Below are 25,746 nucleotides of genomic sequence, written 5' to 3' on the forward strand. Positions count from 1 at the left end.
TTTAGTTGGTAATTATGACACTAATGACCCAAGAAGAGTCAACACACTAAAGATAATGCATTAAAATTTATGGAAATCCTTAATTAGCTCAATGTATGCTGAATGAGGCACCAAACTGAGAGCCACTCATTAATGACAGCAAAGTGAAAAACAAACAAACAAAAAGCAATTGAGGACAGACAAAAGAAAGAAAGAAAGAAACTATAGATTGACACATTTTACAAGAGGCTGGGCGGAAGGACGTAGAACAAAGAAGAAAAAACAACAGCATGAATGAGGGGCGCAGTGTGACCAAAGTAAACTAAAGGAAAGGTCTTCTAAACACATAAAAGAGAATGACAGAGAGACAAACTGACAGAACCAAATTAAGAAACAGATAGTTGTGAGATTTAGAGAAATAAATGTTGTTTATTCCAAAGCCAAGCACAATTAACTGTGGCACTGCCGGGCATAGCGGATGCTTCGGCATGCTGATTAGTCCAATGAGAGATGAGCGTTTCCTAGTGCCACCAGGAGAGAAGCAGGCAAACATATTATCACAAGGATAGATAAACAGAGGGCACAGCGCTTCAGGAAATGTCTGTGTGTGTGCGTGTTTGTGTGTGTGTGCATTGAACGTAGGCAGCTTTTCTAGTTGCCTTGATACCTAGGCAAAAAAAATAAAAAATAGATTGCAAAAACACTTTTAAAAACAATTTCAACATACTTTGACTGTTTCACTAACTCTCTTTGCCATTTTTTCTTCCTACCTTGATCAGTAGAACACACACGGACACACAAACACACACATATGTGAGACAGATAATATAATGGAGGACTGAGCTTGAGAAAAGAAAGGGTAAAGAATTAACTGCGCGTGTGTGTAAGCAATCTGCATGCGCATGCATGCTTGTGTGTTGCCGGGTTTCAGCACACTGAAGGTGCATGCAGTGTGTGTCTGTGTGTTAGGCACGATTTGTCATGTATACTTGTATACTTATACAGAAAGATGTGTTCGTGGTGTCGTGCAATCATAACTGAAAGCACACATTTATACAAATGCACTATATGTATATATGTAGTTTTTGCCTTGGGCTCATCTTTCTTTGCAGTACAGAGGTTGTGCATCTATTTAGATGTGCTGTGCAGTTTTAAATAGAGTTAAATGAGTCTTAAAGAGGTTACAAATGTGTATGATATGATCCACAGGCATAAACCAGATTTATAAATGTGTAAAACAATTCATCTGTGTGTAACTCTGAGTACTTACAAACGCATGCGCCAATCTACACATGGATACAAAGCAATTTGAACATTATTTTAAAAATTCTCGTGTCGAAACCTGAACAAACAGCGATCATTTACAACACAATATTTTCAAGCTCAAGTTTTCCATGTAACCAGTCTGACCACTTTCACTTTTAAAAAGCTTCCAGTGCATGAAAATATCTAAAAATATTTGCAACTTTCTTTTCGCTCACTTACAGATAAATCAAATATGTGCGCACCAGTCGCCTGATATGCACAAATCACAACACATGTGCTCTGGGGTTTTGAGGCTCTTAGTCTTTGCACACTGCCAGCTTGGCACAGATCCACAAATCTAAGCTGAGTTCAAGTGCTAGTGGAAAACTAGGACATTCAAGCCTCCTTTGTATTCCTGGGTTATTTCAAGGAAAACAGATGTTTCACATTTGTGCATCTGTACCAAACTGATAGTGTGAAAAGAGTCTCAAAACCCCAGCACCCTGCGAGCACATGTGGCATGATGATCAGGTGACTGGTGCACACGTATTTCCCGATATTTGAATGAACAGAAAGTCACAACTATCTTTAGACAGTTGCACGGGAACCTTTTTGAAAGTGAAAATGAAAAGATTTGTGAAGATGGACTTACAGATTAGCGTGTAAATGATCCGTATTTATGCAGGTTTTAGCCCTATGCATTTGGGTTGTATGTGTTCAAACTGCTCTATGTTTGGACTGGAGTATGCAATTGTGTATACCCAAAATCACACACAAAATGTTCAATACACATTTGTAACTCTTTTGAGAATCATTTAACTCCATAGGTTTAAATATACCTAAATATGACAACAATAAGGATACAATAAAGGTGGCAGTTTTTACTTGAAAACATTTAAATCAATATATCAGTCAGTATGGTAGCTACCACTAAAAACAGTAGGTGAAAAAAATTTGTTGAATACTTACTGTATAGAATTCTCTATACGCGTGATTGTGAGGAAAGCTGCTAGATTGGCAGTATATGAGGATATGACAATTAGAGCAAACATCCACCAAACCCCCATCATCATCCTTGTAGCTAGGGTGGTGTAAGGCACCTCTCCACCTGCAACAAAAGTAAGAAAACAAAAGAGAGAAAAAGAGAGAGTCAAAATCACGGTATAAGAAAAAAAAAAGCAGCTCTTTGCTGCGGGAGAAAAAGCTGTGAAAACAGCAAAGCACATCCTGAACGATTATCATTGGATTAACAGGATTTGATCTGATGCTTTGGCATAGATCTGATCTTCACATGGTCGGATCAACTGCAAGAAATTGCTGTGAACTGGAAAACATCAAAATAACAAATTCCAAATCACTGCGATAAGAAAATCTTTGATATATGAAAACCAGTTTATAAATAATCATACATTAAGTAACATTTGAAATCTTAGGTCTTGGCAAGCATCGAGTGATCAGAGGTTGTCTTCCATTGTCTCGTGATGTTTTAATACACTTTATATAACTAAGAACTAAAAAAAAACTATTTGGATGCACATTAAAAAAAAACGGTAACCTGCTTTTTGCAATAAATACTGTTGAAAAGATGTGATGAATGCGAACAAAATGCTTGTCAGGCTTTCCCATTAAGATGCTGCCGGGAACACATTACAATGAAAAGTGGCTTGTCTGTCTTCAAATATAAAATCGCTTTATCCTCCTCTTGTGTTATAAACAGCTTTTCTGGCCTTGTCCTCTGAAATCTTGTTCTGCAACAGTAAAACACAAACTGGCTCCGCTTTATATGTTTTTCAAGAAAGGTTGTCATTCCAAATGTAGCCCTCAAAAAACAAGAAAACAACAAAATAAAAAAAAACTAAAGAGAGAGAGACAGAGAGAGGGAATCTATTTGTTTGTGTACTAACCAGCGCAGAAAACGTGACACATTTATCTTTGGCTCTTCCATTCTTCTCAGGTAGCTGTGTGGGGTAGCCTTTCTATTCATACCCACACACTTGCTTACTGACGACAGTGTTTTTGCATACATTTACTGTAGCTATGCAGTAAATGTATGTTTTTATACCTGTGGTGATCACGGTTACATCAGCACAGACCAGCCAATGCTCTCATGTCTCCCACTTCCCTTAGCCCAGCCTCAATAATATATCTGACACCCACATAATCTCTCTCTCTCTTTATCTCACCACCTTCTCTATATCCACTGGATTCTTTTTTTTTTCCATCTTCCCTTCCTGTATACCGTTTGATTTATTTTAAACGTACTATCTCTTTTTCCCTCTACATGTTTTCTGTTATCCTTCTTTGCATGATTTGCTGTTGACACCAGGTTTTAGCACAAGCCCGAAGGCATTATAACGTATACTGTATGGATGACATGGCATCGTGAATTATGTCTTTAAAATGTTTCAATCTTTTCATTTTTTCAGTAAATGGTCACACATAAAGTGGTTGTGTAATAATTTTAATTTTTTATCAGGTAACCTGAAGAAAAGTATGTGTCACTGTAATTACATAACAGCTATTTTTTTTTATGAAAAAGAAACTTTATAATGAAATGATCGAAATAATAAGCCAGCACAGTATTCCTAAGAAATCACTGTGCATGGGAATGTGCGTGGGAAGATGAGATGAAGCATTTTCATGAATGAAAGCAACCAGCAGGCAGAGATGCTTTTTGGTGCCAAAAAACGTCCGAGTACATGCCTGAGCGTGACTGCAGTATCTTGGACTTCAATAGCTTCTAAAACATGACCTTTGTGAATCGTTCGAGCTGCAGAAGGTATTTGGGGATTTGGGGTTTCACACTGGCAATATCCACGGAGGACCAATTAATTCACTGAAAAAAAAAGCCATTGTCCAGTCTCAGAACAATTTTTATGTTGATTTCTGGCTGCACAAGTGACTTTTATAAAATATTAATGTAGCTGGCGAGTTTAGACATCCAAGTGTCACAAAATTTTGAGCTCGGAATCAAATCACGTAGAGCAGATTTTTAGAAAAGGTCATTTTGTTTCCTAGTCTTTATATGGATATCTGTATATATATCTATATATATATACATACGTGTGTGTGTGTGTGTGTGTGTGTGTGTGTGTGTGTGTGTGTGTGTGTGTGTGAAAGACAGAAGCAGATTAATATTACAGAAACTTTAAGCTTATTTGATCATAAGGCGAGCATTGATTTAAAAGCTCAAAAATGTGAGATAATCTCCATCTCTCTATCTCTATCTCTTAACAGCTATAAGCCTATAATACCGTTACACTTAGACACTTTTAGTGTCTCATTATCTCATCCTAAATGTGAGTGGCCAAAAAGCATATATATGATTTTATTGAGCAATATGTCACTGTTCACCTTTCACGCGTCACCAACTACCATCAGAGATTTTAATGATCTATAGCTCACATAAATTATAAAAAACCCTGAATCCTCAGGGAAAGATGATCAGGACAACACTTTAGAAATTTAGACTCACTGGTCACTTTGTTAGGGACATCTGTTCAAGTGCTCATTAACGCACATAGCTAATCAGCAGCAACTCAATGCACTTATCGAAATAGGTCACCTGCTGTTTAAACCAAGAAAGGTGATTTAAGTGACTTTTAACACGCCATCGTTGGTGGTGGCAGATGGGCTGGACTGAGTATTTCAGTATTTTGCTAATCTACTGGAATTTTCCCACACGACCATCTCTAGGGTTTACAAAGAATGGTCAAAAAAAGATAAAATATCCAGTGAGCAGCAGATATTTGGGTGAAAATGCCTTGTTGAGGTCAAAGGATAAAGTTAAAACTCTTTGATGGACAACAGAAACTCAAATAACCACTAGCTACAAACAAAGGCATGTAGAAGAGCATCTCTGAGCACACAACACATCAAACCTTGAAGCAGGTAGGCTATAGCAGAAGACCACACTGGGTGGATCTTCTGTAAGCTAAGGACAGGAAACCGAGGCTACAGTTTACATGCGGTCACCAAAACTGGACAGTAGAAGATTCTAAAAGCATTGCCTGGTATTGTAAAAATGTATAGTTCTATAAAATCCAATACTAAAGTATATTGTACCAAGAGAAGCATCATTTATAGTGAGTGCTCTCAAAACCATATTTCATAGTAGGGGAAAGACTTAGATGGATGTTATCATTTAGTATTGAAACAGCAGTCAGCAAACGCTCCAAGTGAGTGAGTGGTTGTGTCAGGTTTCATGGGCACATATACAGGCATAAAGCATGTACGGCACCTTTTATATCATTTTAAAATACACCTTTTATCCTGTTTCATCAGAAAATGGGGTCTGAGGATAAATGACAAAAAAAATTGTGCGTTATTAGAGGTTCACGACTAAGCAGCTATCTCAAAGGATAGTGTGAAGTCAGCATGACATTTCAAACACAGACTTTCTGAACAGAGTACATGTATCTCAGAATCGAAATGATTCAGATTGACTGGTAGGAGGTGACAGCTGGGTTAACTCATTCTATACAGATACAAGACTAATAATGTTATCGTTCTTCTTCGGGGTTCCTTTGACTAAGCTAATCAAGACTACTAAAATAAATCATAGTAATCTTCTGTCTAGGATTCAGAGATTCTTTTCTGAAAGAACTTTTACGTTTTCCTCTGGTTGAACTCCTGAAAAACTTTTTTTAAAGGTAGGAGTGTATGGGTGTCTCAGTTTGCATACGGGTACACGTAAGGATCCTAAGAGAAGCATAGCTGCCATGAAGCAGCTTTTGCAAATACAGCTCGGCGGCTTCAAAAGCACCCCGTTGTGTCCCCTCGATATAGCTCTCCATTCTTACCCCCATGTTTCTCCTGCTACTCCTCTTATTCTCAGCTGTGACTCGTGTAGCTCTGGGCAAACAGGATTACTTTATTTCTTCCTACACAACTCAAAACTAGGAATTAAAACTGAAACTTCATTTAAAGAGGCATACTAAGGATGCTGCAGTTCTTCAAATTACTCTATGAACCATGTGGCTGTCTTTCAAGTTTTAATGTATTTTCCCCTAACTTTCAGGTTTCCATTAGCCTGATGCTAAGTGCTGCTTTCTGTCTTTTTTGATTGAAAGAGTAATTGGATTGCTGGATATCTACATAATTGATTAGTTAATTTGATAGCTGCCCCTTGGCCGTGTAACTGACCGACTGATTAACTTGCAATTTTGCTGGCTAAAAGACCCCTTGGCATTTCATTTTCCCATCTTTTTTTTTTTTTTTTTTTTTTGCAGCTTCACAATCTAATTTTGTTTGCCTGAACAGACTGATGTTTTGGGTATTATTGGACAAAAAAAAGAAGAAGCCCTTCAGAATATTGTAGTGCAACCTGACTTTCCCAACCCTCGAGACTGATTTCTGTTGAGAAAAAAACAGCCCTTGATTGGATATTTTGTAACCTGACACTCCAGATGGTTTGGTAAACACGGAACCATCTGGGAAGTTGTCCTTGGAAACTTCTTGGAAAAGGGCAGGGACTTTCAGAAATTTATTTGGCATGAGTTTGGATGAAGCATATGCATACAACCAAGAACAATGGCACATCTTTAAACAGTCAGGTAATTAAACAATAGGGCTTGGCAGCAAAAACCTTTATGTTATAAGTCTGTTTTTTGTTTTTTAATCTTCACCGGGAAAATAAAAGACAAAAGCAAGCAGTTTCATCCAAAATGTTTGGGACATGATTGGTCGACCCCTGAACCTGTTGTCCAACACTGTGAATTTATTAGCCAATAACTCCTCATAGGTCTGATGACTCATCCACAGCAATCATAGTGGAGCTATAAATTCAAGGAAAAACTCTGGCCAGGCAAACCAGATCAGTTGAGTATTATAAAGTATTAGTAATAGTGTCCAAAAGTTGATTTTGTTCATCTAGACGTAGCGTTTTGTGGGAGAAACGATTCGTCACTCATAAAGTGACTTCTTCAGTCTCAGCTGACTGCAGGTTTCCCCAATCTTATAGACAGTACATTTGCATAATGACTGAAACCAGCTCACTGAAGGAACAATGGGCTGGGAGGTCAGTTCCTTAATCTTAATTATGCAAATTCTCATGACCATTGATCAACAACCACTGACCAAAACTCACTGATCAATGGCCATGAGTACCATTCACAGAAAGTTGGGGAATGGCTGCAATCACAGCATTGTAAGATGGCAAAAGATGTACCCTTAGGCCCCCTCCTCGATTCAGAGATGGTCTTTCCCTTTTCGTGTAAATGGCCTCCTTGACACTGCGCTCAAACCAGCGTTCCTCCCTGTTCAGGATGTGTACGTCCTCATCCTTGAAAGAGTGTCCACTGACCTGTAGGTGTAAATAGATTGCAGAGTCCTGGCCTGACGAGGTAGCTCTTTTGTGTTGTGCCATCCGCTTCGCCAGAGGTTGTTTGGTTTCCCCGATGTATAAATCCTGGCAATCCTCCTGGCACTTAACAGCGTACACTATGCTACTCTGTTTGTGTCGGGGGACCCGATCCTTGGGGTGCACCAGTTTTTGGCGCAGTGTGTTTTGGGGTTTAAAAGACACAGAGACCCGGTGTTTGGAAAAAATGCATCTCAACTGCTCCGATACTCCTGACACATATGGGATCACTACATGTTTTTGCTTGGGCAGCGGTTGTCCTTCTCTCCTGGATCAGCTGGAGCTTTCTTTAGGTGCCTTTCCAGCTTTGACAAAAGTTCAGCTGGGATAACCACATTTACTCAGGGCCTTCTTGATGTGATGTTCTTCTGCCTTCCTGGCGATGGTGTTCGCTCTGTGTTGTAGCTTCCTAATGACACCCAGTTTGTGCTCCAGTGAATGATGAGAGTCAAACCTTAAATACTGATCCGTATGTGTAGGTTTACGGTACACGTCAGCTTTTAGATGTCCCCCATTACTGATGGAAATCTCACAGTCTAAGAAGGCTAACCTGCCACTTTTCATATCCTCCCTGGTGAATTTGATGTGTCGGTCCACCGTGTGAAACGTTTCTCCCACAAAACGCTACGTCCAGATGAACAGAATCAACTTTTGGAGATTTACCTGGATGATTGAGAATGCAACAAGATATTAGTAAGAGTGAAAATGTCCACAATAAAAGTTTGACATTGCGGTGTGAGCTGTGTAAAACCCACCTTTAAGCAGATAACACACTTTTTTGTGGATCTTAATACATTCTGTCTCTCAACTTGCAACGTCTTGCTCTTTTACTGAAATATCTAAAACTTCAGGCACACAGCTCAGAGACCAGTTGGCAACTGCTGGTTTCTAGTAAAGAAAGTGCATTCCCCAACATGTTACAAGTCATTGCTGATGCTGGCTGTTGACTGGTGAAAGGGGTTGCAGACTCCTTTTGACTCCTTTGGATCACCCACAGTTTGCATGGAAGATGTCTGCTCACCATTTCTCTCTGAACTATAATAAAACTTGATGATGACTTGATGAAACCAGAAACAGAGGATATTCACCTTGAAAGTAAAAGCTGAACCTTTTGAAATGTGTTGGTTGCAGCATTAAGGCACAACTTTTACTTCTATTTTGCACTGCTTTTCAAAGATTCACTACCACTTGGAAAGTAGCACCAACCATCTCCACCAACCACTCCCAACCTGTTGAGTGAATACATTTGATACCTTTAGCATGATTGCTAAAGGTATCAAATATGAACTAATATTAGGATGAGACTCATGTAGATTCGTTTGTTAAAACTGCACTTCTGGATATCCCACATTTTTAGGGGTCCTGGCAAAGGTAACCACACACACAAACACACACTCACACACATCCACTGCCCAAATATTAGGGAAGAACATCAAGTGCTTAGATAAATGGGAGCACCGGATATGACCCCCATCCCACAGCCCTGACTCAAATTAATCAGTGAGGATGATGATTAGTCTAAAAAGCCCTTGATCCCATGTATGATGCTGTAAACTTGATGGGGTGATTTACAGACCAAGACTTTTTGTTTCAAAAGCAGCCAAAGGTGCAGGACAGTCCTTTTCAGTGTCACTCGTAAGACTTAATGAGTCACAGCACCTTAACAAACCAGCTCTTGAATTTTAAATTGAATTTGCACTTCAGTTAGCTAAATAGGTAAGGAAAGCAAGAGATTGTTAAAGATTTTTATGCAAAAAATGGCAAGGAGTATTGTGACATATATGATCAACTAATACAGATGCAGAAGTGATGGCAATTCATATTTAAAAGGTCAAAGGTTAAGTCACGCTACTTGGCCCGTGGACAGTCAGGACATAGAGTGCAGCATAACTGGTTGATGAAAGCACACAATGAGTCTTAGTGTACTGTAAGCAAATAAAAATCTCAGTGAGGCAATAAAAAGTATTACAGTGGCAATAAACGATTCTCATTGAGCTTCCATATTCTTAATGTTGTCATTTTTAGACATAACAATGGCAGAATAATGAACCAAACTGAAGTAACACCATTACCGTAAGAGATAAGTGATGCATTTGTCTGTTCTTTAGTCTGAAAAGTAAAGAACCTGTAATTGAAAGTGCAACCTGAGGTCAGGGGAAACAACATGCTCTCTGTTCTATGTACAGGTGTTTTGTAAATACTTGCAGTAAAGCAGCCTAATAGAGAGATTTATCTTCTCTGTCGGGAAAAAAGCCACATTTCAGAGTAAATGAGACAAAGAGGTCAACCGCTAGAAGACGACGCTGGACAAATTGATGATAAGGACCAGCTCCGTTACTGTGCACGGTCCATATCGACAGTCTACTCTATGCTCTTTTACTGCATGCTGTCAGTGTAAACAAGCTCCTTCAAGACACTAGTTTATGGTGCTGGTGCAGTGCGTGTTTGAGATGCCCATTTGCAAAGACTTACTGACTATTAATCTCATCCCATATCATCTTTATCATCATATAGAAAAGAAGTAATGTGTTTAAAAAAAAAAATCTGTATCTTTCTCCCTTTCCGCAATTTTAGATGATAAGGAATGTCTGCACCCAGTGTTGGAAATCAATTTCTCTCAAATGCATCATCAGTTTTTCAAATCTACACTCCTGCTGCCAACCTTTCTGATCCATCTCTTCAAATTTAAAGCATCGCACTCTGGTTATTCTTGGATGAAATAAGAGCAGAGTAGTTCATTAGAGTATTGTTTTTTTAAATGAGTAAAAAAGAGCTAGAGTGTGCTCAGCTGATGTCATCCCCCAGTTGGAATCCATGCAATCTTCCCGTAAGATGATGTAAGGTTCTTTTTAACAACACTTTAGGCATTCACTTTTCATTCTTCCACACCACTGAAAAGTGTCTCGAAAAATAACAACAGGTTATCTCCGTTTAACACATGAACGTATCAAGTCTTCCACAATCTAGCTTTGCACATATGGCTGTTTCATACCAAACGGACAGTCAAATAGGATTTTGAGCAGAGAAAAACACCAAACAGTACCAGTTTTGCTTCATTGCTTGTACATGTGTCAACACTATCAGAAATATGTTAAACTGAGGTTATGATTATAAAATTCAATCCATCTTTTAAAGTATTTTGAAAAGTTTCAGACTTTCTTTTGTTGTCTAAGTCTTATACAATATCAAATAAATGTCAGTGATCACCCACATCATCAAAAGTCTTGTCATCATGTCACAGAATTCTGCAACAATGTTTCCTCAGACTTTAAAATGAAAAGAAATCTAGAGATTCTTAAATTCTCTAAAAACAAATGTCAAGCATCTCAGTACTTTATAATGAATTACTACATCTTTAGTATGAAATCATCACAATGTCAGCTGAAAGTCACATTAACATGTGGTTACACAAGGTCACACTAAATGATATATATAGTATCATTCAGTATTACTCATTTATAGTACATAAAATATAGTGTTACTTTAACTGAATGAAGCACAGAGGGAAAAAATGAAGACGAGAAATAAGATGCAAATGTATCACCCTCCCCCAATATGCTAGTTAGAGCCATTTTAAGTGACAAAAAAGGAAAAAAGTGCATCTGAAAAATACTATAATCTCTTAAATCTGCAATTATGAGCTATGTAATTAATACCTTACACCAGCTCCAGGCAGTGTTTATGTGTTTATGCATGGCACTGATTTCTAAAGTCAGGTTCCAACAAAATATCATCAGTATTACCTCCTGAATACCAATGATCTTAAGTGAACTGGATTGCTAAAGAAACTCAAAGACTTACGCTAGAGTTCCTGACAGTATAAGAACTTGCTCCCAGGGTAGGCTATAATTTTAGTGCTATTGATTTCCTTTTTGTTAAAGGCAACGAATGCAACAGCTTTTCAAGACAAACAAAATCAAAGAATCCAAACATAAACTCACAAAAAAAGGAATATGCATATGTCTATACACTGTTATTTGTTTGCTTTGAGAGGAATAAACATGTAGATCCAGGAAGGAGGATGAAAAATTTGACAGATACAGGTGCTGTTGTTTCCCGCAGGTTTGGCAAACAAAATTATTCTATAAGCCAATTCATCTGCATCACACATTCTTAGTTTTTCTGCCTGCCTCCTTTCTGCATTTCTTACTACCTTCCTCCTCTGCTCTTCTCCTCTTTTCCCCATCCTTGTTGACATTCTGCAGTAAAGGTAACTCGAGATGAGTGCAGCTTTGAAGCCAGTCGAGCGGTGGGCACATCCTGAAGGGTTTTATATATGTGTGGCTTTCTTGTAAAGCTTCAAATCTCACCACCGAGCAAGCACCTCCACTGCCTCAGATTATACCCCTCCACCGTCTGATGACTTGCTGGAATCATTATTTATTTTTTTACCATCTATTTCTCCTCTAGCACTTCAATCACTCCCGTCTGACGGTGTCCCAGTGATTATAAACAACTTGGGAAAGACATATTACAGTGCAGGAGCCGGGGTGAAGATGGAAAAAGCGAGAGAATAGAAAAAGGGAGGAGGAGGATGACAGAGTGCATGCATCCCTCCTCCATCACCTCTCCTGCCTTCTGCTTTTCAATCTCTACATTGTACATGTGCCACCTCTAATACCCCTGGCTATAAGCCAAAGCGAAGAGGGATTTTCCATGTGGTTAGCAATTTTTTTTCAAGCCATCAAGTGCAACCATTAAAAAGATCCAGCAGGCTGGTAATGTTGTGGATTTGAGCTGAGATGCACGAAGTTTCCAATTCAGGGATGTGCCCCAATGGTGTCTCCCTTCCCTGTACGCTCCCTGAATACGTATAGGAACTTTAAGACATCCTCAAAAAATATGGCTGAAGTTTATACACAAGTTCAAATTCACACACACCAAAAAGCAAGGTTTACTAAGCACTTTTAATCTATTACTCTCGCAATCTTACACAAGGACACTTCAACACACGGACTAAAGGAGCTGGGGATCGAACCATCGACCTTCCGATGAGCAGACAACTCACTCTTGAACCGCAGCCACCCCCCTGAGCAATTCACACAGTTTAACTTCAGGCTAATTGAAATTACAGTAACTCAACAACAACAAAAAGCTTTTAATAAAGTGAAATTTGAACTGATTGTTAAATGATTGTCATCTAAATTTCTGATTGTGACAGCAAAGTCTTGATTACACTTAGCATAACAAATAGACACCGCAATCAGCAACTTGACAACCAAATTTGCATCTCAGAAAAAATCCTCCTATGAATGTGCATTTCCGCTGACAAAGTAGGCAGCCCTTGCGTGTGCACATAGGCTAATATGACTCACATTTTTCCAATATCATTTACATAATTATTTCATTTTGCTATTGAACAAGGCCACTATGATAAAATAAAGAATATTTCACCACACAGTCTCAAGCTACAGCATAACATTCAGGTGTGATCTGTGGGCAATGTGAAGCCCAATATACTGCTCAGAGGTAAGCACTTTAATTACTCGGTAGCACATTAAACTCACATAATGCAAATAAATCCATATTATTTTGTGATTTGTGATTATTTGTATTGTACTTTAGAGCTACATGTGATGTGAAGGAGAAGCGCTGATATTATGGCAATTGCATCAGAGTTATTAATATTCATGAACGTTATATTAATTTTTTATATTGCTGTGATTCACCTCTGCGCCCGACAAATTGCTCTGGACCCTCCCTCTACTGAAGTGTGCACTCCATACAGACACATGCTGTGTAGTATATACATATGTATAGAATACACGTATTATGTATGTTTGTAGAAGTTAATACAAGACCAAACTGAGCTGGCCAAACATGGATCAGCTAAGTTAATTAAAATTAGACCGTTGAGTGCATGTGTTCGTTATATAGATGGTAGACCCATGTTCTAACAGATATCAGAAAAGCAGCATGTGCCATCAAACTGCAACAAATCTTTGCAAGCCATTTGTTTTTTTTTCTTTAAATGTTAGGTTTAAAGAAGTTATTTCGTAAATGACAATTTGAAAAGCAAAGTCCTCTTTTTGGTAAGAAAGGTGTTTCTCTTCGTTACTTGCTCTCTACATTCTTACTCACACTTAAGAAACCAGCAAATCAAAGCGATCCTTGCAGTCGTGTCATGTTTAGAACGTGACTTAAGTTGAAACCCCCAAAGAATTCAATGTGTGTAATATAAATGTGAGTTTAATATAAGTTCAACTGGGGGAAAGAGATATTCAAATATTATAGGATCGCCCTTAGGGGGGATGCTGAAATGGGGGTTCTGTACTCACTCCAGTTAGCTTGTAGAAGTTGGCTCAATTTCACAAAAAGGGAGCAAATTAAAAGATTGAAATGCAAATTATTCCCTCACTTAGCTGTGCTTCAGGGCGTGCTCACCATGAAAAAAAAAACTGCTATGTCTGCATTAGTGCACGGGGGAAACAGCGAACCAAAGCAGACTTTTCGCGCTCATGTGTACTTAACATATGTGTTTGTGTGCATTTAGCAGAAATAACGCATCGTTTCATTTCATCATTTCATCAAGCTTTTTTCCTTAGGGACTAGTAAAGCGCTGTACAAATACAGGCCATTTACCATTTAGCATTTTTCATAAGGAAAAGAACAACAACCACATCAAGATGATAGTTTTCTTTCTGGTATTTAAAGCCATAAACCAAACAAACGCTATCGCCTTGCTTTTGCATTCCTTCTGAGCCATAAGAACCACGTTGTTCGAGTCTCGTTATAATACATTGCCAATTAAAAGACTCACAATACAGATATGGAAATGATTCGATAATGTGACCATTTACATGGTGCATTTATCGCTCATTCCTCATTATGAAAGGCGATTCTCTAACAGTATCCAGCTGCTGCTTGTGAGAACAGCTATTGATGCTTAGTCTGACTGACTGTGTAGGTGAGGCTGAGTATGCTGTATGGCTCAGTCTGTGGTGTTATGGATATGTCCAGCTGTTACTATTTGAACCTGATGTCCTTCTATGACAGATCATCATAGCACAGAAGTTCAGGAATAGAAAAGATTCGATACAGCACTCAGCAAGCAAACCCATCACTGAACACATAACTGCTGCATGTAGTCAGTTTTATACCAATTAAAAATGAACATGTCACAGCCAGATTCATGAGAACCAAAGTACAACCAGTCAGAGAGACAGTTACTGTATGCAATTACAAAGCTGCAGCAACGATCATAGCTACAGTCATAGCGTTCATGGAGAGAGCTGGTGAGCTAGCTTCACTAGTATTCTTTTAAATGCAGAAGGGAAGTTTTGTGCCTGTGCAGTCAAAGCTCAGCATGCAGGGTCTACGTGACACTTTATCACAATACAGCCAAGACATTCGCTACACAATAGGCCAGAGAAAATGCAAAACTCGGAAAAAACCCTGCAGTGACCTTTTGGATTGCATCAGTTACAGTTTTTATTTTTTATTTTTTCTTTTGGGGAGTATGTGGTGTACTGCTTTGGTTTTACTGTCTTCACACTAAATGTATTATTTAAAAGTATTTTAACTTTAACTGTACCCCGACAACATTGCCTTTCTTTCTGAAATACTGCTTGCTCCTGTTATTGTTCTGGCTGTGGTGTAAAGAGACATATTAACTTTCTCCCAGACAGACAGTGAACATATTTATTGACAAATGCTGTCTCTGTCTCTCTCTCTGTCTCTCTCTCTCTCTCTCACACACACACACACACACACACACACACACACACACACACACACACACACACACACACACACACACACACACACACTCAGGCAAGTTCTACTTCCATACAAATTTCCCAAGTTACAGATCTTCAGCTTACATGGATGTGGGCTGGAATGTTGTGGTTTTTAAGTAGCATCACCAGAAAGGTGCACATCCTATTTCAAAAGCTGCAACCAAATCAATTTTACACCCATTTCAAGTGTCACGATATGAGGCCAAAGTCTCGCTCTTGTTCAGCAGGATTTTTTCTATAACTGGCATTCAGCTTCAGTATTATGGGTACTTTCACTAAAAAACAGAACCAGTTTATTCATAAATGGGCCGGAATGTTCTATTTTCTGATGGTCCACTGGGGGAGGGGGGGGGGGGGGGTGCATTTTGGGTAAACTTTCAAGGTTAATACCAGAATGTGGGTATGTGGGTCTCCTTTTTTTTACCCACTTTATAACAAGCTCATCTTCTAGGCAGCCTCTAGACTCAGACTATGTAACACTTGTGAATGTAGCTTAAGGATATGAAATGGCGAAAGAACATTGGCGTTCACATCTTCTATGTACTAATTTGGACACGTCATATCGATCAAATATGATTTTTGTGCTTTCGTGTGTGTTTTGTGTTTAGATCCGCTTACTAAGTATATACTTTTGCAAAATGACTGTAAACCCAAGCACATGTACATTCATACAAGTTTGTTCGCCTGCCATTCAAAAACTGCAACTTACTGCATCATCACTTGTGAAAATTCATTAAAACTGGTTGCTTTTTGGGATGGGAGACCAGCTTCCCATTCCCTAAAATGAATGAAGAGCAGCCAGTTAACCTGTAGGCTGCAACAGGCCAAGTGTGGAGACTGGCGATAAACAGCAGTTTTTTCTGTGTCAGGGTGTGTGCGTGTCTGCACCTTTATGTGTGCACGCTTTAGTGTGGCAACTTCTTAACGCCCTCCCAAAATAGCTGCGGTAAAAGTCCTCCTCTGAATGCGTGTGTAAGTGTATGTACCATATGCAGACTGCAAACTGCTTGACATTGGACTTATTAAATAAACGTTCTTTCCCCTCTTCTCTCTTCCTTTTTTCAAGCCTCATCAGCACTTTTTGCCTCCTTTTCACCGTTGAAAGGAACATAAAAATGATGGGGTCAGCAGAAATTTCTTTGAGCTTATTTACAGGCTATGTTTCTCCGCTCGGCTCCTATACGTGGATCAATACAGTCTGTGTACGATATAAGGGTTACAACAGCCAACAGGAAGTCGAGGCTGTATGTGCCTGTGTTCATGTGTATGTGGCTGCTTTGTATTTGCTTATTTCTAAAGGCCACAACTAACGGCTTTTCCCAGACAACATTTCACACACCAGTGTACATCCAATCCATAACACTAAGATTGCTGAAAAAGTCACAAATAATGAGGCTATTTCTTAATATCCCTCCCCGATAGTGTCCATACAATAACAGTAAACATAAATAACATAAAAACTGTGGACGATTGTTAGATAATGCCTTTTACTCTCAACAATTAATCCCAAAGAGGATGTTAAAGGAATTGAGGAAAAGTTTGATGGAAACTATTCCAATAGCTTTGTGCGTTTCAAGCCCACAGTAACAATGGAGCTTCCCATACAAAGAAAAAAAAGAGCAAAATAAACACGTACACTCACAAAAAGGATGTAATACAAAGCCAGTAAGAACAGTCCTAAAATGATGACAGAGGTCAGTAATTTGCACCAGAGGTACACTTCAACTGTGAGAGACAGAATGTGAAAAAAAAATCCATGAATCCACATGGTAGGATTTGTAAAGAATTTATTCGTAAATCAGGGTGGAAAATAAGTATTTGGTCAATAACAAAAATACAACTCAATACTTTGTAACATAACCTTTGTTGGCAATAACAGAGGTCAAACGTTTACTATAGGTCTTTACCAGGTTTGCACACACAGTAGCTGGTATTTTGGCCCATTCCTCCATGCAGATCTTCTCGAGAGCAGTGATGTTTTGGGGCTGTCGCCGAGCAACACGGACTTTCAACTCCCGCCACAGATTTTCTATGGGGTTGAGGTCTGGAGACTGGCTAGGCCACTCCAGGACTTTCAAATGCTTCTTACGGAGCCACTCCTTTGTTGCCCGGGCGGTGTGTTTTGGATCATTGTCATGTTGGAAGACCCAGCCTCGTTTCATCTTCAAAGTTCTCACTGATGGAAGGAGGTTTTGGCTCAAAATCTCACGATACATGGCCCCATTCATTCTGTCCTTAACACGGATCAGTCATCCTGTCCCCTCGGCAGAAAAACAGCCCCATAGCATGATGTTTCCACCCCCATGCTTCACAGTAGGTATGGTGTTCTTGGGATGCAACTCAGTATTCTTCTTCCTCCAAACACGACGAGTTGAGTTTATACCAAAAAGTTCTACTTTGGTTTCATCTGACCACATGACATTCTCCCAATCCTCTGCTGTATCATCCATGTGCTCTCTGGCAAACTTCAGACGGGCCTGGACATGCACTGGCTTCAGCAGCGGAACACGTCTGGCACTGCGGGATTTGATTCCCTGCCGTTGTAGTGTGTTACTGATGGTGACCTTTGTTACTTTGGTCCCAGCTCTCTGCAGGTCATTCACCAGGTCCCCCCGTGTGGTTCTGGGATCTTTGCTCACCGTTCTCATGATCATTTTGACCCCACGGGATGAGATCTTGCGTGGAGCCCCAGATCGAGGGAGATTATCAGTGGTCTTGTATGTCTTCCATTTTCTGATGATTGCTCCCACAGTTGATTTTTTCACACCAAGCTGCTTGCCTATTGTAGATTCACTCTTCCCAGTCTGGTGCAGGTCTACAATACTTTTCCTGGTGTCCTTCGAAAGCTCTTTGGTCTTGGCCATGGCGGAGTTTGGAGTCTGACTGTTTGAGGCTGTGGACAGGTGTCTTTTATACAGATGATGAGTTCAAACAGGTGCCATTCATACAGGTAACGAGTGGGGGACAGAAAAGCTTCTTACAGAAGACGTTACAGGTCTGTGAGAGCCAGAGATTTTCCATGTTTGAGGTGACCAAATACTTATTTTCCACCCTGATTTACGAATAAATTCTTTACAAATCCTACCATGTGGATTCATGGATTTTTTTTTCACATTCTGTCTCTCACAGTTGAAGTGTACCTCTGGTGCAAATTACTGACCTCTGTCATCATTTTAATGGCACATCCACAGACATGCATGCAAATTGCATTAAGCTGAAAGTACAGTACTGTGGACTCATTATAGGTGGCTGTATGCAGACTGTGTCTTGTTCAATCAAACCAATAAGACCATGGCTGCCTCTCTGAGTGCAACTTCTGACAGATGGCTCTCTCAGCAATTTTCCCTTTGACTAGGACAAAGTGTGTGCGTTCCTATGCACACAAGTGCTCACAAAAAATACACTTCTTAGACTTCTCTCTTGATGGTGATTGTGTTTGAGTCGCTCATATTCAACTTTAACAATGTCATTCTCAATATTTCGCACATTGCACGCCACATGCCCTCCCTCTTCCTGTCACTTTTCTTGTCTCATCTTCTTTTCCTCTCCCTTTTTCAAGGGCTGCAGGTCCACACACACTGCCAGGTTACACAGATCTGCACCTTTTCTCATTCAATAACCATAAACCAACACGTACTGCATACCCCAGGGGTGGGCAGTTTTTAGTCTTCGCTTCTAATCTGTAATGTGAAACCCATCGAGGCTTTGAATTTATGCACGTATGGCACTAATATTTTGAGAGGTACACTAAGGAAAGTTTGATGTGCAAATCCCACTTTTTCATCCATGTGTTAGCTAGTTAACAAAATTTCTGCCCATGTTTCAACTACTAATTTGACCTGCAATTGCTGGGGAAAAGTTTAGCTTGATTTGTGTTTGCCAAGTGAAGTAGATCGGATGATAGCTGAATAAAAGACAGACAGATATGTCTTGATTTATTAGAGATACTCCTGCCTCAGCAGACACTATAATGACTGGCTGAGCACTAACAAGGTGTCTAACAAGGTGCGAAACAACCAGCCCTCCCTCAGTTTGATCTCTTTTGACTGACCTATCCTCCATTCTCCCTCTTTTTAAAAAAAATTCTATCCAGCTGTGGGATTTTGTAATGTTCTTGGGGTTTGGTAGAAAAAGAAGCTGCCTTGTTAAGATAAATGATCTCATAAATCTCGCAATTATCTAGATTTGTGGAGGTTTACTGAGTGAAATCAGGACTTCATTTGTTGCCGTGCAAGTTGGGAAAGAAGAAAGTAGTAATTTTGCTCTATTGCTTTTCTGACAAGCGTTAAATCCTATAAATGCTATCGATCCTGCACTGGTAAATTTTATAAGCGTCTTATCAGTTATGATGTGTTTACTAATTATGTTGTGAGCTTTTTGGATTTTAATTTTTGTGGACAAGTTTTAACATTTGCCCAAGAAATGCCCTAAACAACTGTACATTCATTCAAATTCAGAGAACAAAAGTTACTGTGAGCACACCCACCAAGAAGCAGTTAGATCTTTTTTTTTTCCACTTGCATTCTGCACAATGCCTGACCTTTACAACACATTCACTGGGAAATAAACTGCATCCATTCAGCCTGTTTTCTCGAGGCAGTTAACAAAACAGTGCCCAAAATAAATATGCTTGTATTTCAATTAAGCCACCCTCCTCATTACTGTCCCTGGTAGCTACAGCTTCTTGGACTCCCTGGAGAAAGAATCTGGATAAAACAAGACCAGCAGATTGCAGTGTGCTTTGGAGCTGCTTTGACAGATACACATTTAGTAAGAGATAAACATCTTCAGTCACTAACAGCATGGTAAGATGCAGGCAAGCATGATATTATATGTATTTTAGTTCAAGAATTTTTTTCCTTTGCAAATGTTTGCAATGCATCTCGCTATTTGTCCTCACATAGCTCGTTTTTTTGCTGTCTGCAGATGAAAGTTTGATTACATTTAAGTATGATTAAACATTTAAAGATGGGAAAAACAGAGAATGCGAGAGAAAGAGTACACAGCATGTAAGAGTCATGTAAAGATATGACCGAACAATGCTTGTCAACACAAAATGGACATTTGAATGTGTCGGTGTGGTAACACCAAAGACCAAATCTGTTGCCCTACGCCAGCTATAAAAAAGAGACAAGGAGTCTTTGGCATTTTTCAATTTTTAATGTGCTTCTTCATGTAAAAAGTGAAGCTGTTTAACATTACTTTGTTATGCATTTTGAATCTGGAAAATGTCATGTGTACTAACAAAGTCTCAGAAAATCCCCTGATGGAGACAAAAATGAAAGAAGGCTCATGAAGAGCAGTTCCTATTCTTAATAATAATAATAATGCTAATACATTTTATTTATGAGCGCCTTTCAAGTCACCCAAGGACACTTTACAATAGGATAAATTGTAAAGTCTTGATATAAATTAAAAGCAAGAGCTAATCCAGACAAGAAGAATCATAATGAGGAGCTGGTCAAAGTGACAACTGCACAGAATTACCATCTCCCTCTATGTATAGAAACAACTGTTTCACTAAATGCCAGACTTCAAGACATCCTCATATCTGGTGAAACTACATCTTGATATTCAGACAGGAAATCTGCATAAAGGCAACGACACTGCTGCATTTACAAGAATATAAATCGTATTTAACCAACATCTGAAGTCTATACTAATACAGTATCACACAAGAAGTGAAAATTCTCACAAACAGTGGCTTTCTACAAATATACTCTCACCAGACACTTTATTAGGGACACCTGTTCTACTGCTAATAAAGGTAATCATCTAATCAGCGAGTCATATGGCAGCAAATGCATTCAGGCATATAGAAATTTGGATAAAGTTCCAACTGAGCACCAGAATGGAGAAAAAAGGTGATTTAAGTGACTTTGAATGTGGTTGTTGGCATCAGATGGGCTGGTCTACATATTTCAGAAAATACTGAGCTGCTGGGATTTCCCTGCACAGGAATCTCTAAGGTTTACAGAGTCTGATTGGACAAAGAGGAAATCTCTAGCATTCAGCAGTCCTCTGGGTGAAAATACTAAACAAGCTCAGGAAGACAACAGTAACTTAATCACTTGTTATAACCAAGGTATGCAGCAGAACATCTTGAACCTTAATGCAGAGGGGATGCATCACACTAAATCGGGCTCCACTCCCGGTAGCTAATAACAGGAAACTGAGGCTGTACACATGTGCTGTGGGATTCAGATGGTTGAGTCAGAATTTGCCGTAAAAAGCGTGAAAACACAGACATACCCGGCCTACAAATCTCCACCAATTATGTGATGTTATCATGCCAATATGGAGCAAAATATCTAAGGAATGTCTCCAGTTACTTGCTGAATCTACATCTCAAAGAATTTGAAGGCGTCCTCAAGCTGGTATTAAAAAGGTGTGACCAGCGCACCTTTATATGTGGAAATAGACATTGTTGATGACCATGAGGATGATGAAAAATTTTGTTAACTAGCTAGCTCAGCCACACGCTTTACTCAACCCTCAAACATCTGTCCGCATCACACGATTGCAGATATTTCACTTGAGAAAGAAAGCAGTGACTGAAAATTAGTTTCAACATTATTTTTTATTTAGTGATATTTATAATTATGGATGCTTATAACTGAGTTTAGGACATCTATAAACCAATGTTACTTTTAGCTGTTATTATTTATTATAATTTGCATGTTTATTGAGGAATATTTACATTAACACTTTAATATCATAAGAGTAAAAGTGAAATTAAACAAATAAAAGTTTTTATACCTATTTTGACTTTTTTTTTTAAAAATTCAGGTTCACATATTTCATCATTTTGTTTCCTCAACAAATACAGATGCAAACATCAACACCGGTTTCTCTGTACTGCCCTAAGAAAGAAATCTAATCAGATACTGCAAATACTGAGCTATGATCAGGGATTTGCGTCTCACAGTTTGTCTCTGAGTTTGTCTGTGACAGGAAAATGTCAGCTAAAATCTCATTTTCTGAGCTTTCCTTGACAGTTTGGCTCACTGGCCCTTAATAGTCAAGCAGATTTACGTAAAAGTAGCAATAAAAAACACCCTATAAGTACTTGATGGCAACGTAAGACTGGATCGATTTGTAAGAACAGAAATTTACTAAGTACAGAAACACTTTCAGACAAATGTATTCATGAGAACTCAGTACGGGGAATTTTCACTGGCAGAATCTAGGACCCTCATACTGAAGTACATACTTGAGTAAATGTACTTAAATAACTTTTTGCCCACTGAAGGAACGAGGGGAAGACAGATGTGAAGAGGACAGAAGGTACACATCCTATTCAAACCTGCTTTTAGGATGAGATTGCACCAGCTGGATGTAATCATACATGAGCAGAAAGAAAGAAGTGGACAGAGGGGGCCAAGAGAGATTGCTGCTGAATGGAGAAAAAAGGGGAGAAGGACAGGAAGCAATTGTGACAGAAACAGGAACAGAACAAAAGTGCACAGAGTGGAAGAGAGCGAGAGAGAGATGCATTTAATGGAACTGCTGAGAGACGGTCTCTTCTCACTATGGCGCATCTTTGTTGCAGGAGAGACACTTTGAGGGAGACGGGAAAAAGGAACAGAGGGAGGAAAGATGGAGATAGAGGGTTGAAGTCAGGAGGGGTGGATGTCCTAAAGTTGGGTCCACTTTACAGAAGCACAAAAGAGTCGTTAGAGAGGGATAATGGATTAGAGGGAGTCATAAAGAGAGAAAGAGAGGAAAGGAGAAGGAGAGAGCAGGAAAATGATGATAACGTTGGCTTCCCAGCAGTATGGCACAGCAGAAACAGAGATAATGATTGAGGGAGAGACACATAGAGGAACCAAGAGACAGAATGAGGAGTGCAGACTGTGAACGCACTCACACTGAGAAAACTCAGCAGTGAGTACAGAGATTTGGGGAATGGAGAGAACTGGGGGATGCTGGGTTGAAATGCAAACGGAGAGAGTAGGGAAACAGATTTTTTTTTTCATACAGTACAGTATATGGTTCTCCAACAAAGCTCTCTCTCCTTCACACACATAGTCACATACAGATAGATACACAGCAGGGGTTGGTGGGAAAAGGGAGAAGCACAGAGAGGAAGAGAGAGATGTTTGGAGAAGCAGATGGAAAGATGAAAGCACTGATTGTGGCCTATGAGCCTGACTCTGTGTGTGCTTGTGTCTGTGTGTTTGTGTGTGTGCGCGTGCATTTTTTCATACAGTGAAAACTAATTTTGTAAGAGTGTGTGCTGTATCTGTGTGATTGCATATGCTTTTCTCACAAAAACTGTTGTAATTGAGCTATAGCAGCACTCACACTGACAGGTAACACACACACACATATGTGCAAACAACACCAAAAAACAAAACCCAAAATACCAGTCTGTTTCTCCATGGTGTTTGTTCTCCCCTACTGGTTTAAACATTAATTATGGACACCAGAAAGTGAGAGAATGGCTGACAAAGATTTGCATAAGACAAATATTCAATTTGACAACAGAGTTTTGCTTTTGACTCTTCTACTTTAGCTCAAATTCTGCGGGCAAAACTTGGGAGTCAGGACAGGACAGAGAGGAAAAGGAGAGAAGTTTGAGGCAGACACGGGGAGACAGGAAGTTTAAAAGAGGAAACGGGACGGGGAACAGAGTAACCTGTCTATCTCAGTTTCATTGCTTCTTTTTGTCAGGATGTCCAACTTGCATAACAGAGCTTCTCTCCCTGCTGCACAGGTCAGCAGATATGCGGCCATTTACCCATTTCAATACCGACAGAGTTTATAGCAAATTTGTTCGGTCTGGCCGTTTTTGCTTTCATCTCGACGAGAGAATGTAGCCTTGGATGAAAAAAGAAAAAAAAAAGTCAGTCAAAATAAAAAGTGTTGCAGTTGTTGCAGTTCTAAAACGACATATGTTGCAGACGCTTTTTGTCTGTCATTTTATTTCTTGGCTTTCTATTTTATGCTTCCTCCCTCCTTTTTATATTTGTCTTAGTCTTAGCACTTTGAGGTTTGCTATCAAAGAAAGGGATCACTTATTAATTAATTGCATCAATACTGTATTTTTTTTTTAAATATTCAATGCAATTCTTTAGAGAGACTTAAACATGCTGAAAAACGAACACTTTAATTTGCCTTTGGATTTATTCTGTCTCTAATATCCCTAGAAAATTCTGTTTATTCTTTACAGGCTATAATTAGAACCACATTATTATCCTCAGTAATGACAAACACTTTAATTCCATGACATGTAAATGTGTCTATCTCACAAAAGCTTCTTCCCTTTTGAGCACGTATTGTTGTCTGCAGTTACGCTGAGTGAAGCAGGCCCTTCCGAATAATCTTTTGAGAATTTTGGTCTGATGTACTGCAACTTTCTTCTGACCATCCTCCCTGCATGTCATCCAAACTGCTGTAGGGTGTATTGTTTTCTATCATCCTGAGTTCTTGCATGTCACCCTCCCCCCTGCTCTATCTTCGCTGCCCGCCTGTAGTGGCTCATTTCAGATCTAAAACCAGGTGTACAAGACTGCAAACTAGTGCATATCCCCATCCCTCCAGGCCATGTTCTGTCCGAGGCCCTATATACAAGTCAGTCAATGCCCTGCACTAAGCTAATGTTGTCTGCTGGGCTGTCCTAATAATGTGACCTGGTAATCACTCATCCCAGCCTTGCCTCCCCCATCCTCTTGGTTCTGAAAAATATTGGAATGACCTTCCCACCTCAGCCAGGGCTAACGTGCAACACAGCAGAAGCTGAAAATTAATCTCCTTAGGAACATTTCCCATCTTTTAAGTCATTTCCTCTCTTATATAACCTTTCCTCTGCGCTGACTGCTTACATACTTCATTCTTACCCTGGATATCTTTTTTTATTGTGTGTGTGACTGTGTGTGATCGCCTGCAAATTTACTAATTTTCCTGCACTTCCAACTTTTAGTCCCCCTTGAGGACTGCTAAAACACTTACATTATATTTGTGTTGGCAGCAAAGGAGACACCGTCTGCTGTCAGATGGATTCTGTAACTTATTTATTAATCTTTAATATCATAGACTAATTCACCTTATAGCTCCCTGTTGCTTTATGGCTTTTTGCTCTCTTTCTTCCCCTTCCTGCAGCATATCGTCAAACTATATCTGTGAACAACTGATCTTTTTTTTCCTGCAGAAAACTCTCTTTGATGTGCTGTTTTATTTGAGAAGATACTGTATTACTAGTGCATAATAAAACCAAATCCCATGATTTTATTTGTCCCTTTGATGTAGCAGTTAGGAAGTCAAGAACCAAGCAGCAGATTTCATATGATGCAGTCCCTCCCTTTGCGTCTTTATACACGCTTCCTTCTTCTGTCTCTTTCACTCTCATTGAGACCAATTAGAAATAGTTAATGGAGTACAGATATTTTTCCCCACTACATCTTCTGTACACACGCCAGA

At 39.3% G+C, this 25,746-nt stretch overlaps 1 protein-coding gene across 4 annotated transcripts in view; it reads right to left on the reverse strand.

Moving 5' to 3' along the window:
- The window catches only part of grid2 (glutamate receptor, ionotropic, delta 2), a 557,059-nt gene that overhangs the window by 70,048 nt on the left and 461,265 nt on the right, over positions 1-25,746 (reverse strand). For all 4 annotated transcript variants that reach the window (XR_003274126.1, XM_026188535.1, XM_026188537.1 and 1 more), the window contains exon 12: positions 2,194-2,332. Coding sequence is in view for 3 of the 4 variants with exons in the window: in XM_026188535.1 (XP_026044320.1) it covers positions 2,194-2,332 (139 nt within the window). In the remaining variant the exon portion in view is untranslated. The remainder of the gene's footprint in view (positions 1-2,193; positions 2,333-25,746) is intronic.

The sequence above is a fragment of the Astatotilapia calliptera genome, chromosome 12 (assembly GCF_900246225.1).
Source record: "Astatotilapia calliptera chromosome 12, fAstCal1.2, whole genome shotgun sequence".
Lineage (NCBI taxonomy): Eukaryota > Metazoa > Chordata > Actinopteri > Cichliformes > Cichlidae > Astatotilapia > Astatotilapia calliptera.